We start from the raw sequence: 15,109 nt of genomic DNA, 5'->3' as shown, positions 1-15,109 counted from the left end.
TTTATTTATAAATAGTCAAATGCCGGCAAGTAAATGTGGTATATCTATTCAATTGAATACTGTTTAGCAATAAAATGTGACAAACCACTGATACTGGAACAAATGGCTGAATCTTGAAAGTATTACAATAAGTGAAGAAATCCAGACATAAAAGAGTACTTTTAAATCCATTGATAGGAAATTTTATAAAAGGGAATCTCAGTAATAGAAAGCAGGTCAGTGTCCTTTAAAAGGGGTGGTGGGGATATGTGTAAGTGTAAAAGTACATAAATGCAGACGGCATTAGGGAACTTTCTGGGGTGATAGAAATATTCTATATAATGTTTGTGAAAGTGGCTATTGTATACCTTTGTTCAAACTCACTGAATGGCACAGTTAAAATAATGAATTTTGTAATATGTAAATAATACCTCAAAAAAATCAATTGGAAATATGTAGTTTGTTATAGGCTCAGGTATCTCAGCACTTATATTTTCTCAATTTAAAATGTTATGATTGACAGAAAGTCAAAATTTTAAATTAATGACTTAAAAATGCAAGATTTAGAATGACTTTATTTTTTTAAATTAAAATAATAAGCCCTACAGGAATAGAAAAATCACTCATCAGGAAAATACTAGTGACAGAGTATTAGAGACAGATATGACTAAGAAGCTGATTCTCTGATATATGAATATTTGTATGTACTCTGTGTGTATATATATTTATAAATTACTACTTTCTGCTGCATAGAAAATTAATGTGATATTTAAATTCGTTTTGCTTTAATAAAGATGGATATATATATTTTTAATTCTTAGATCTGATTTTAAGTTTTAAATTAACTTAAGATAAAAGTATTTTATAATTTCAGGAAATAATAAAACCAATTTGAGAGTCAGTAAATATATATTTCAAAATTATGCACTTCAACTATGTTTTAGCATCCCCTTTTACTTTCAATAAAATTCTGATGTGGATATAAAATATATGAACACCTCAGCTATACAAAATAACCTCAAAAAATATTCACCAAAATACTATAATGGAGTATCAGTTACCTCTTTTAAAGATATAGAAGCTGTGACTTACAGTAAATAAGTAATTTTTCTCAAAGTTACAAGTCTTGGAAGTAAAAGTCTGTCTAAATTTAAAGTTTGTCCATTGTAAGGTATGGAAGAAATGTTGATTAATTTATGTTCCTTAAGAGTGCTATACATAGGGAAATTTATATGCATAATTATATCAACCTTCAGATTCATCCTGTGAGATCAGTGTTGTTTTTTTAATGTATAATGAAACTTAGATTAAATAACTTGTTGAATAAAAAAAAAGAGTGCTGTATATAGAGACAGAAAGGGCAAAATTTGTGTTTAAAAAATGACACTATTTTAGCTCTTTAAAATTTGGCCTCCTGTTAGAGAGCCCTAAATGTCTCTGAAATATGGCTGCTGGATACGTTTACAGTGTCTGGCATTTCTCTTTTAAGCCTCTTGGGGTTATGCCAAAGGGACAGGGTCCCATGGGAATTTGGTCTGAATTCTCATCCAAATGAACACCTGCTGTCATTGTGTCTTATCAATCCTGTAGTTAGCAATGCCAACTCTTTTTGTGGTGAAACCCATTCAACACATGGAAAAGACATGCCAGTGTTCCTCACTAGTTTTTATTTATCCCCTTTTTTACTACATAATCCATTGCCCAAGTATCTTGGAGATAGAGCTAACATTCAATTTATCCTTGGCTATTTGGTGTTCTATATTTCTAGTAGTTTACTTGTTTATAGTCCAGTCTAATTAAATGATCTTCTTTAGATATCCTCTCTCTTTGCATCCCCTATTCTCTTGTTTCTTCTCTCCCTTCTGTCCTTTTTATGTTGCTTTGGAAACATAAAGAAGAGATGTATTATTGCAAAAATATAAGCTTGTGAAGCAAATTATGCTACACAATATATTGTTAAAAGTCTCAGTTCTCTACATTAGCAGGAGCAAATAATTCAAGCAGAAGTAAATTCAATGATAATCTCCCTATGGATAACCAATATTGATCATACATTCTTTGTACTTGAATCATATTCCTTTGCGTTTTGTTCAACTGGCCTACTGGATGTATGCATTTCATTACGAGGTATTACAAATTGATTTGAACCAGATTAAGGAAAACGTCAAAATAAATTATTTTTAAAAATTAATGATCAAGTCACATAATATATCATAAATAGCCCAGCTCACTCTTTTATCTATAATTTCATACCACAATAAGGCAATATTCCAATATAAAATATATTTATGACTTACTAGTGAGAATTTAAAAAAAAAAGAAACTCTGTGACTGGATTTGAGAGTTGTTGAACCAATAAAAGTGAACCATCTTGATATTCCTATTTCTTAGCAAACCTGTAAGTTGACCATGTAGATATAGTAAAGATATCTTAGAATATCAAACTGTACAGGGTTTTGAGGGTAACTTTTTAATAAGTGTTTCTCTGTACACCTGTATCTTTGTATCCTTTTCTCTTGTGGATTAATTCAATTACTTAATGATTTTTAGATGTTAAAATGTGCAGAAAAAAATGCAGTGCTATTACAGCTTTATCTTGTAGGGAAAAGCAACTAGGTCTGCCATCTGCAGTGGGCATTGGTCCCTCTCTTGTTGTGCTTCATGCTTTGTTATGCATGAGTAAGCACATTAGCCTTTTCATTTCATTCATTAGACTTTTAATCCTTGATTAGTGTTTTCTTGATTCTCTCAAATACACAACTTCTTTATTTCTTTTGTGTTTAGTTTTTCTTTTCTTTTTTTCATCTGCACTATGAAACAAAATTAACAGTTAATTGCAACAATAGCCCTGTTTCTATTGAGATGACTGGTAAATATATTAGTTTCTCATTGGAGTGATTAATCATGTGTCAATGAAGAATGGGAAAATATCTTCTTGCTTGGAATATAACAGGGGCAACTGTTTAAAGTCAGCAAGAACAGTCTGTGTTTGAAAAGCTTGAATCACAATATTCTACCAATCTCACATGCTGAGTGTGATTCTGTCTCATAGAAACTCTGAGTGGGTTTCTTAAAATAAAGAAATCCATTAGGCTTCAGAACTGGTACATTTGGAGTCTCAGAGCCTAGTTGTACTTGTCACCAATTCTCCAAAAATATTTTTTTTCTCTTTGTTGCCTCTTTTTCTCCATAAGCAAGATATGTCTGAAAGTAGCTTATGGAGTGAATAGTTGATAATTAACACATTCAAGACACTCTTAACAAACTTTGAAGTCCTGTATTATACTTACCTTTATTATATATGCACCCTCACACTATCTTTTTACTCATAATTAATTTCAAAGGACTAGAAACTACTCCACCTGATTATTGCTCTACTTAGGCCATCCTTCCAGCTACATGTAACAATATTTTCAACTACTTTTTTAACATTTATGTTCATATATACCACCATAAACATACTTTGGCCATGAGATCAAAACCATTTAATAAAGGAGATATATAAGTTAAATAGAAATCAGTTCCTAGAAGCCAATATGACAAGTAACCAGTGGTGAAATAATGACATGGATCACACTTGCACTGAATTTATGTTAGATTACTCATTTTTTTCTTAATTTTAGAATATCTTCTTGGGAACAATATTGTTAAGAAAGAATTAATTTAAAATATTACTTATTAATTTTATTTCTTAATCTTTATTTCAGTAAGATAGTAGGACCAAAAACTGTCTCATTTTTTCTTTTTTATTTCTGTCCTTAGGATGCTTCCATTGCACACAGATTCCACATCATGAGAGAAAAACACCCAGAAAAATTCAACAGTAGGTAAGGTACTCAATGATGAAATTATAAATTGTGGTTGCTGTTGATGGATTATGTCATGAGAAGGATCACTATGTGGTATAAAACATTTTACATATTATGGCTGAATAAAATTGGGTGTGTGTTTAAGTATTGAGACAAAAGTGTAAATGCATTTAATTTTTCCTCTTTGTTTTTAAAAAAGACTATTATGAGGAGTACAGTGGTTATTTCTTATCCATTCTTATGTGTTGAAAAGAAGAATTTCAAGTATAAGGTGAAAATAATATTATCTATCTATCTATATCTATATTTATATCTATCTATAGATAGATGATAGATGATAGATAGATAGATAGATAGATGATAGATAGATAGATAGATAGATAGATAGATAGATAGATAGACAATAGATATGGGAAGGTCTTTACATGGCTAAGGATATGAGGGGTGATCATCCTAAGTCCCAAAGAAAAATATGGAACTGTGATTTGATAACACTGAGTAACTGAGTATTACAGAGATATCAAGTAACGTCTCTCATTTTTCTTTCTTTTTTTTTTTTTTTTTTACTGTCTATCCAGTATTGGCCTCAGCTAAATGGAAAATAAACTGGGGAATTATCAATGCTAACATAAACTAATTTTAAAGATTTTTTCTTCAAGGAGAAGGTCTTGCTGATCAGAATTAGTTTTGCTACTGTAGCTAATAATACACATTTTTCCCTTCCAAATGTAGATGTTGACTTTTTTTGGACATTCAGGGACATAGGGAAAACTTTGATTTTGTAGCTTTCCCATTTCTAGACAGAAATAAGACTATCTTCACTACACTCCCTAGAAAAAATGGGACTGAAGAAATGAATCATTTTTGCTTCAATTATACCAATTTCTACTGTGTTCATTTCAGAAAGTTTCAAAATAATAAACAGCATTGCTATGAATATATTTAAATGATTTATATATTAATGCTCAAAGCCCAAGGCTCTGTGCTCCCTGTATTTGGTTAGTTTAACAAGTCTAGAAATCATAAATCATGATACTATGTTTTGTCTTTTTCTCATAGTTCAGCCAGGCACAATTTTTGTTTTTCAGAAAATGTAATAAGTGTATATACGAGTATGTTCTTGTGCACATACTATCTTTAGAGAGATTCACAAAAATCTCCTAACTTTTGTTCCTCCTGCAAAAGGGACCTAAGTGGTTGGGGGTGGAGACTAAATTTTTACTGTATACTTTTTTATGTGAATTTTGTGCCATGTGTATTATAAAATTTAGTCAAAATCTCATTAAAATTTTGCACCTATTAATTTTCTATAAATGTAGAATATTTTCATTTTATAAGATTTAATTTTATTTCATGAAATATATGAATATAAATTGGTATAGCAATGTAATTATATTCACTTTATAGTAGATTTCAACACATGATAATATATATACCTTGAATGTCCTGTAAATGAATATATTTATTAATGTACACAAAACCATATTAAAATATCTAGCCTGTGGGCAGCCTGGGTGGCTCAGCGGTTTAGCACCGCCTTCAGCCCAGGGCCTGCCTGATCATGAAGACCCGGGATCAAGTCTCACATCAGGCTCCCTGCACGGAGCCTGCTTCTCCCTCTGCGCCTCCCTCTCTCTCTCTCTCTCTCTCTCTCTCATGAATAAATAAATAAAATCTTTAAAAAAATATAGCTAGCCTGTGCTTACTCATATGCCATTCCATGAAGCATTTGTATGTTGATATTTATATATTAAAACAGATTTCAAGAAAAAAATAAATTCAGTTTGAGAATGGGACATGCATTGCCACCATTCAGGAGCTTCACAATTTAAAAGTCCACTGAAGGCTTTAAGAAATACATGGGGAAAATTGATGATGTTTAAAGGATTTTTGTCCCAAACTTAACAAAAACAGAGAAAGAGAAAGAGAGAGAGAGAGAAACGTAAAAGACCAGAGGTGGAGGGAAGAAAGGATAATCAAAAGTAGAGAGAAAGTGTATCAATACATTTATGTGATAATCAAACTGACATACTATATAAAAGAATGCCAAAATTTATGATCCTCTTTCAAGTGTCAAAGGCTAATGCAATCTGTTCTCCAGAATAATTTTAATTCTTCTTAATAAGACTTCTATTATTCACATATACCTACTTAATTTTTTATTATTGATTGGAGTACTAATTTATGGCATTCTTCACTGCCTAATATGTGGTTAAATATGTACACCAATGTGTTTGTATACCCCAATGTATTTGTAAAATGTAAATCCTCTTGAAGTTTATGTATAAATCTGAGAGATAAATAAATATTTCATAGTCTAAAGGAATATTTCATTTGGTACAATAATAACAGAAAATACCTTCTAGATTGACACAGGTCAGATTTCTGTTGTGAGTTCAAAGAATGTCAGGTATATAGTAGATGCTCAGTGTATTATCTATTTTTCAGCTAACAGCTCTAAAATTGCATGTCTTACCAAGTCATTTGGCATATACAGTTCAATTTATACTTTTGTAAACTGTCTTCACTCAGAATTACAGGCATTTACATAATTCTCTAAACTATAATGCAACATATTCAGAATATGAACATTTTCTAGTAAATCTTTAGGCCGCATATTGTGCACAAGCAATTTCATACTTACAAGGACAGCTTTTCAGATTTCAACTTTGAGACACATTCAGCCAAAGCACTGTTTCATATTTTGAGGAATTGGCAAATGGATTTTTTTAAATACTCCTAATAATGGTGTTTCAGATCAGATCTCTTGTCACAATAAATCATATGCCATTAATATTATCCTCTAGCATGCTCACCTTGAAATTCATTTATATTTTAAAGAACCTGATGTTTCTAACATTATCTTAAGGAAATTAATTACCAAAATATATAGTTCTCTCTATGCTTCTTCTGACAGAAATTGAAAGAACTGGGAAAGATAATGATTTTTCCGGTGCTTAAGAAAGTGCTAGTTGGGAGGTTTATATCATATTCCTTTCCAAATTTTTATGTAAATCTAAGTTAACTCTTAAAAGGAAATATGCTGTTTAACTTTCTAAACTTTAAGATATTCTTCAAAATGAAATCTTTTTTATTATTTTAGATTGAAATAATCCTTATAATATTATTATTTAAAACCATTTATTATAAAATATCAGTATTGACATTAACTTGACTAGTATTATTAACAATCACATTTATGTTCTTATGATTCACATATATTACTGTTTTTCCTGGTTTATTGAAAATAGAGAATTGTATCATTTCTCATCCTTTTGGCTAAGATTAAATGTAGAATACAGCATTGTAAGTTCTTACTTTAAAAAAATGTAATAAGGGGATCCCTGGGTGGCTCAGAGGTTTAGCGCCCGCCTTCGGCCCAGGGTGTGATCCTGGAGGCCCAGGATCGAGTCCCAGGTCTGGCACCCCGCATGGAGCCTGCTTCTCCCTCTGCCTACAGTCTCTGCCTCTCTCTCTCTCTCTCTCTCTCTCTCTCTCTCATGAATAAATAAAATATTTTTTAAAAAATGTAACAATTGTATATTGACACTAAAATATGTACCCATTAAAATGATAATTATGAAGGCTTGTAATAATTTTGAAAAAAAAAGCTGTTTAATTCCATGAGTAAAATCTTGCAACACTGACAAGAACTTACAAGTAATATGCAAAATGGAATTATAAGAAAATTATTGGTGATCTTACAAGTTTTATTAATATTGTAGTTATAGCTTATTTTCAAAGAACTAATTCAGGCTTTTAATAACACTTGATACGATTTGCTAGCAAATACTGATGGCCAGCAATACTCCACAGCGTTACTATTTCACAAAGTCCACAAGTAAGTACTTACTTAAAAGTATCTGGTCTCAAAAAAATAAATAAATAAATAATAAATAAATAAATAAATAAATAAATAAATAAATAAATAAAAATTTTAAAAAAGTATCTGGTCTCAAATACCCTGAATGAGACAAAGATCATTTTCTTTGCCTTTTTGGAGGAATATACTTCATTCCTGTTCTACTTTCTGCTTTTTATAAGGAATCCTACAACTAGAAAACTGAAATTGGTGTGTGAATTAAAACAGGTATAATTTATAATCTGCATAGTGGTATCAGATATGTCAAAGGGTCTTACCCTGAACATTTGTGAAGGGCAGAAACAAAACTGACTAATTGGTATTCCAGACTTAACTTCATCACTATATTAGTAAACCCTAGTATATAAAAGAAACTAGACTCTCCAAATTACCCCCAAAATTTAAGAGCAGTCATGAATTTAGAAAAATTGCCTGTGCCTTTAAAATCACTTTCTGTAGAGTGATTCTCTGTCTTTTTTTTTTTTTTTTGTCCCCTGACAGTAGGCTTGATGGGATCATGGGACGAGACTCTGGGACTTTAGTATCTATACAGAGCGTAGGACATAATGAGCACTTTGTAGATATTTGCTAAATTTATTTACTAAATTATTTATTATTGAGTGGTATATTTATCTTTATTTTATTTTTTAACAATTTTTATTTTTTAAATGTTTTTATTGGAGTTCAATTTGCCAACATTTAGCATAACACCCAGTGCTCATCCTGCCAAGTGCCCCCCTCAGTGCCCATCACTCAGTCACCCCAACCCCCCGCCCTCTTCCCCTTCCACCACTCCTTGTTCATTTCCCAGAGTTAGGTATCTCTCATGTTTTGTCACCCTCACTGATATTTTTCACTCAGTATCTTTAAATACCTAACTTCTTTTATAGTTTACTTTTTCTATAGTGCCAAAAAATGTAATAGAAAAAAATAAAGTTGAAATATGTTTAAAATGAGTGCATTCTAAATAACTATTCTTTTAGGTACTAATAATGCATTTTTGTTTTTTCAGTGCAATATTCATGTACTGAATTTCCAAAGACCCCAGCAATATTAATTAATAAGTAAAAATTCTACAGTATAAACCTCTGAGCACTGTGTCTTACTAATGAATAATACAAGCTTTGTAGATTTGTTCAGCATTTGTTATCATCAATTTTGTATGTCAGCAAGACGTGATTATCAGCCAATTATTAATATTTTCCTGATGATGGTGAACTGAAGATTGAGTATAAAAAAGCCACTCCCTCTCTTTCTCTCTGTCTCTGTAGTAATTTTGTAAGTTGCATATCATCTGATATTCACCTAAAAGCAGTAAAATAAATTTTGCATAAATGATAAGAAAAGGTATTTTCCTGAGGCAAATATTGTTATTGGTCAAAATAACTCATAAAATATTCTTATTCTTGCAATGCCAATTTTATACCTATTATTTATTTTAAACTGTGTATATGTATATCTTTTCTTAACTTGAAAAGTATATTTTACCATATATTTCATACTTCATTATATGGGAGATACTATAATGTGCAAGTTAATAAAGAAATCAAACCTCTGAATCTTTTTTTTTTTTAAACTTCTAACTTGGTATTGTAGAGACAAGGCAGACAGACAAGAATAATGAAATAAAATTATTGATTATTATCTAGACAGAGAAGATCTAGCTAAAGTTCTAAAATAAAATGTGGAGTTAAGAATAAAATAATATTTCAGTAGTGATGGAAAAATGTTATATCATAACCAGCTATTTCTATTTATTTTTTAAAGACCATTGAGCAGTTGTTTTTCTGAATTCAGTAAAGTTAGTTTTTCAAATCTTTAAGAGCAGTGCTCAAATTCTGTCTTATATCCTAATGATATATTCATATATATAGTTTTCTTCCTATATTGTAAATATTTTAATGTGTGTTTAATAAAAGCCAATTAAAAAGATATTTCAATGAATTTCATGATATAGTGTCTTACAAATGTATCTTACAGATATTTTGAGTCAATCACAATATGACAAATAAAACAAAGAAGATAGTCCTTCTCTTTTCTCTTTGGAGGTTTTTAATATATGTGTGTGTGTGTGTGTGTGTGTGTGTGTATTTAGTATATATATTTAGTATATATACATATATACATATATATGTATATAACTTCATTTGTAGGAATTAATCTTCTTACAGTTTGAAATTATAGAAATTAGTTTTTTTACATAAGAACTTATTGGTATTTTTAAATCTGTAGAATAATTGATTTTTAAATTATTGACATATTAACACTCCATCAAAAACAATGTAAGTAAAAAACAAACAAACAAACAAAAAACAATGTAAGTCTGCATTGTCTTTTAGGCTTTTGACCTCACTTTTGTAGCCATCAGTCAACACAGCTTCATCGGTGTATAGTCAAACATTTTATCACATTAACATTTAAGAATGCACATAATTATGTTTTAAAGTAAACTTCCACTTTATGTAAGTGGTACCATCTTTTATAAGCTTAGGAAATAGTACTGCTGATATTAAAAGTTAAACATTTTCATTTTTAGTATGTTAAATAAAATCTGTATTCATTAGAAAGGTTAGTGTTATGCAGGGATTTTTGGACAAAATTATATGTTCATGAGAATTCCATATCCTAAATCATCTTTTATGTTTTCATTTTCTGTATTCCTAACCAGTTTTGGTCTTCTATAAAAGTAGAAACATACTCACCTTTCATTCTGACTTCAAAGGACTACTCAATTATACCTTTTAAATAACATTTCTTGAAATTTTTTGTCAGCAGTATTACTAAATCAGTATTTCCAGATGACTAAACTATGATCTATGTATAAGCCATTTAGTGCATAGGTAAATAGGTAGATTGGTAATATATAGACATATGTATATGTATACATATATATTTGTGATGCATAGATTTATATATGTGTACATATATATTTTCTGAGTTTCACTTTACTGTATTATGTAAACTTTTCATAATTATATGTATTCTTGTTATACATGTATTTATAATATAAGGCTTTTAAAATAATTTACTAGTAGATGTGTCATTCTATTCATATATTTTCATTTGTATGTTGAAACGCATTTGAATATTTCATCTGAACAGGTAGAAATATGAATGGTTAAATAAGTAAGGGTTGTGTGCACACTGATGCAGGGGATTCAATTTACCTGAATCTTCCTGCATTATTTCCTGATCTCATTAAACCAGAATACTCACTTATGTGTCCAGGCTGTTCAAAATCATGTGTGTAAGATAGTTCTTTGGAATGGAGTGAGAACTTAAAGGTAAATAAATAAGGAAGAGATCCAACGATTTTCTTCCTTCCTTTTTTGCCACTTACTCTTTAAAGTTATTATTTCTGCTCTCTCTCTCTTATTTATTTATTTTTGTCACTTCAGTGGGATAATAAAAATATCAATGAATGTCCTGACGTCTGGATAAAATAGGTGCTCATCTGCTTTGATTTGGTTTATTATTTATTCTGCAGACACTTAAAGGAGCTGTTTTTATATGATGGCATCCAGCTAGACACTAAATCTTTCAAGCAAAGGAGGAAAATGAATTTGGGGTTACATAGAAAACCTAGATAGTGATAGGTTCTGCAGAAAAATATATACAAGAAGAAAAAGTTACATTGTATTAATAGAAAAGGGAGGATATTTCCCAGGGCTCCCAAGTTAAGGTGACCACTGAGCTCTAAAGGATATATATTGAAGTAGGGGTTGCTTAAATGCTCTCTGATTTAGCTGAAGAAGAAATATTTGTTTCTAGTTTCTGTGAGATACTTGTTTTATTGGTATCATTTTCATGCAAATATTCTAAAAACTTTCTTGTTTGATTTTGCCTTTTTTCCCTAGGATTTGTGTTTTTGCTTTACATGAATTTGCATGTGTTCTATGCAAAAGTTTCATACACACACACACACACACACAATCACACAGTCACTTCCTAGGAGAGCAAATTAAGAAAAGAGATTTGTAAAGTAACAGTAGTTAATTCAAAGATGTCTACAAAATCACAATTGATTAACCCAAGATACAGTATATTTTCTTATAGGGAAAGAGCACTAAATAGTAAGAAAGGAGTTTAGGGAAAACATTTCTACCCATTATTACAGATTCAGTGCTTACATGGAAATTTCTGGGAAATATTTGTGAAATTAAAACACTTAAGTAGGGATCCCTCGGTGGCGCAGCGGTTTGGCGCCTGCCTTTGGCCCAGGGCGCGATCCTGGAGATCCGGGATCGAATCCCACATCGGGCTCCTGGTGCATGGAGCCTGCTTCTCCCTCTGCCTGTGTCTCTGCCTCTCTCTCTCTCTCTCTCTCTCTGTGACTATCATAAATAAATAAAAAAATTTAAAAAAAAATTTAAAACACTTAAGTAAATTATTTCTTGTCTGTTACAAGATGACAGTATATATACACACACATATATATATTTGTGCATGAGTTTTATTTTTTAGATTTCAATATTTACTTTTTATTTACATTTTTAGATTTATATGTGTATAAGTATACATATATAAATATATGTATATATAAATTTCAATTAGTGCATAGAAAATAAATGATCAATTTTTAGTCAAAAACCAAAGATAAGCTTAGCCAGCAGTTAAAGCTGCTATTTCTGGGAACCTTATCCCAGTTTACGAAGTGCTTTTGTGTTAAAAACACTGAAGTTCCCATTTCCTTTGTGTTCATGCCTACTCTCTTTTTCAGATAAGTCTGTTGAACTTTAACAAGCACCATTAGTGCTCTGGGGACTGAGGGGATCCACTACACTAATTAGACAACAGCCAGCCGACTTTGGGAATGAGCCTTGACATTGACTAATGTCAATGACAGAAATTTTTCCTTTTATATTCATAGATATTTAGAATTGAGTATCACTTAATTGTTATATTATTTAGTATAAATACAGATAGTGCCATATAAGTTAGTTAATAGGAAGTTTAAATTTCTAATTTTTAATATCCATATGCTCTAAAATTTACTATATCAATAACATAATAAAAGTGTTTTTTGGTTGTTATAGAATAAAATCTGTTGATTCTTGGTAGACGATATTCCTGGGAACAATTTTGAGAACCCTTGTTATATCACCTTTTTATAGGACATATTAAGTATAAAGTAAGCCTATCTTGAACTCTTTCCAAAGAGGTTAATCACCTCATTATAAGGTAATTTTACCTAAAATAATCCTCTGGCATGGCTAATTGAAGCTAATTTGGTGCTCTGCATTGCCTCTTGCTCTACCTGAGCATTAGTTACTAATGCCTTTCCTTTTGGAATAGATACTCTTATGTAGATATGATCAGCATTATTTCCTAACTGAGCATGATTAATCTTAATATATTAACCTAAAATGGCTGATACACTGAAAAAAAAGAGTTCATTGATATAAATTTTCTTTGAAAAGAAAAATACTATTCTCACTTAAGCAACATTTTGAAGTTTGCATATCCTGTTTTATGTGTCTATATGACTGGTGCTTTCACAAAGTAGAGAATGTTACTGAAACAACCCTTCTGTACACACACACACACACACACACACACGCACACACACACACACACATCCCAAGATATGAAGAAATTTCCTTAATGGGTAAAATTTCTAAAGAGAATGAGAAAATAGAAGTATAACATCTTGACTTATTAAGCCTTTTAATTCTAATTTCTCTGAATTTTCTCTCTTCCCATCTCTGCTTCTAGCAAGAAAAATACCAGAAACTCTATATAGTTTTATTGTATTTTTTTAAGACTTTATTTGACAAGCACTTGTAAGGGGCCAGAAATATGCTAAGAATTGTTAAGGCATCCCTGTTACTATTGTTTCATAACAAGCCATTCGCCACCATATAACTAGGGTTCAGCTTCCTTTGCCCGTTAACATTGTTCCCATGTTGTCCACATCCTCAGTAATGGCTTCCTAAGGCATGTTGTTGTCCACCTGTCCTTTCTAGATTCTGTTCATCCTTGAGCTCCAAATGTTTTCTGTTTTTGTTGTGGCAATATTCCACTTCCACATATATCAAATACTCTTCTGTTTGCTCTGGCTACATAACAAACTACCCGAAAACTTGGCAGTATAAAGTAGCCATTTTATTATATGCATAGTTTCCGTGGGTCAGCAATTCAAACAGTTCAAAGCAGAATTGGTTTGTGTCTTTCATGTCCAGGCCCTCAGCTGGGGAGACAGGATTAGAAGTGATTGGATTATCTGGGAGATGGACTTGGCCGGAGGCATGGTTACTCTCATGTCTGGTGGCTGAGACTGGTTGTTGATTGAGACCATACCTGGAGCATTGTGCTAGTCAGTGTCCTCCCCTTTCTCTGTCTTTTGTTCCAATCAGGCCCTTAAAAGTTTAGATGACACCTACCCACACCAAGGAGGTTCATCTACTTTACTGAATCCACCAACTTAAGGCTAGTATCTTTCAGAAACTTTCTCACAGAGAGAGAGAGAGAGAGAGAGAGAATGTTTAGTCTGAGCACCTTGTAGTCAGTCAAGTTGTCACATAATATTAACTATCACAGCACCTACAGATGACTTCTTTATGTCACCTGGGCTTTCTCACAGTGTGATAGCCTAAGAGAGCCATTAAGTGTAAATGACAGCTCAGGCCTCCACAAATCAGTGTCTCAAGAAAACAGGAGGTCTTTCGTTATGTGTGCTTTTCTTCACTTTCTTTGAAAGTCTTAGTTTCACATTCACTGTTCTTTCTTTCTTTCTTTCTTTCTTTCTTTCTTTCTTTCTTTCTTCTTTTTCTTTCTTTCTTTTTCTTTTGATTTTATTTATATATTCATGAGAGACACCGGAAGAAAAAGAGAGAGAAAGAGAGAGGCAGAGACACAGGCAGACGGGAGAGAGAGAGAGAGAGGCAGAGACACAGGTAGAGGGAGAAGCAAGCTCCATCTCCATGCAGGGAGCCCTAGGATCACACCCTGGGCCAAAGGTGGCGCTAAACCACTGAGCCACCGGGCTACCCACACTGTACTTTAATTTATAGATTTTCATGATCACCAAACTTAGACTATTCAGCATTGAAAATTAATCCTGCCTATATTTTCTTATCACATTCCTCTCTCCATCCTCACAACACCCATTTCCAACATTCCCCATTCTGTTCAAGATTCCTTATTTACTCTTAGAGATGACTCTTCTACTTCAATAAGAAAAAATTAAAAACATCCAATAGAAAATGGTTAACTTAACTCTTAATACCAAAGCAACAATGTGTTGTATCCACTTCCATTCTTCCCTCATCCTTCTAACAGGGCAGATAAGGTAGCCATCTGTTAGTCTAGGGCCACTTTACCTTGTGACCCATATCTGTTCTGTACCACCACCCCGCTTTGCTTCCTGATCTTCAAGCAGACTTTTACCCTCTTTCCTAGATCTTTCCTACTCTACTATTATAGGTTCATTTAGTTCTTTTATCAACTTCCAAACAAG

The 15,109-nt window shown here is 31.7% G+C and overlaps 1 protein-coding gene across 8 annotated transcripts in view; it reads left to right on the top strand.

Annotated features, from left to right (window-relative positions):
* The window catches only part of DGKB (diacylglycerol kinase beta), a 695,350-nt gene that overhangs the window by 381,585 nt on the left and 298,656 nt on the right, over positions 1-15,109 (top strand). For all 8 annotated transcript variants that reach the window (XM_025464249.3, XM_025464247.3, XM_025464246.3 and 5 more), the window contains one exon: positions 3,742-3,806. In XM_025464249.3, coding sequence (XP_025320034.1) covers positions 3,742-3,806 — 65 coding nt within the window. The remainder of the gene's footprint in view (positions 1-3,741; positions 3,807-15,109) is intronic.

The sequence above is a fragment of the Canis lupus genome, chromosome 14, assembly GCF_003254725.2.
Source record: "Canis lupus dingo isolate Sandy chromosome 14, ASM325472v2, whole genome shotgun sequence".
Taxonomy (NCBI): domain Eukaryota; kingdom Metazoa; phylum Chordata; class Mammalia; order Carnivora; family Canidae; genus Canis; species Canis lupus.
This window is presented reverse-complemented; position numbering and strand designations above follow the sequence as displayed.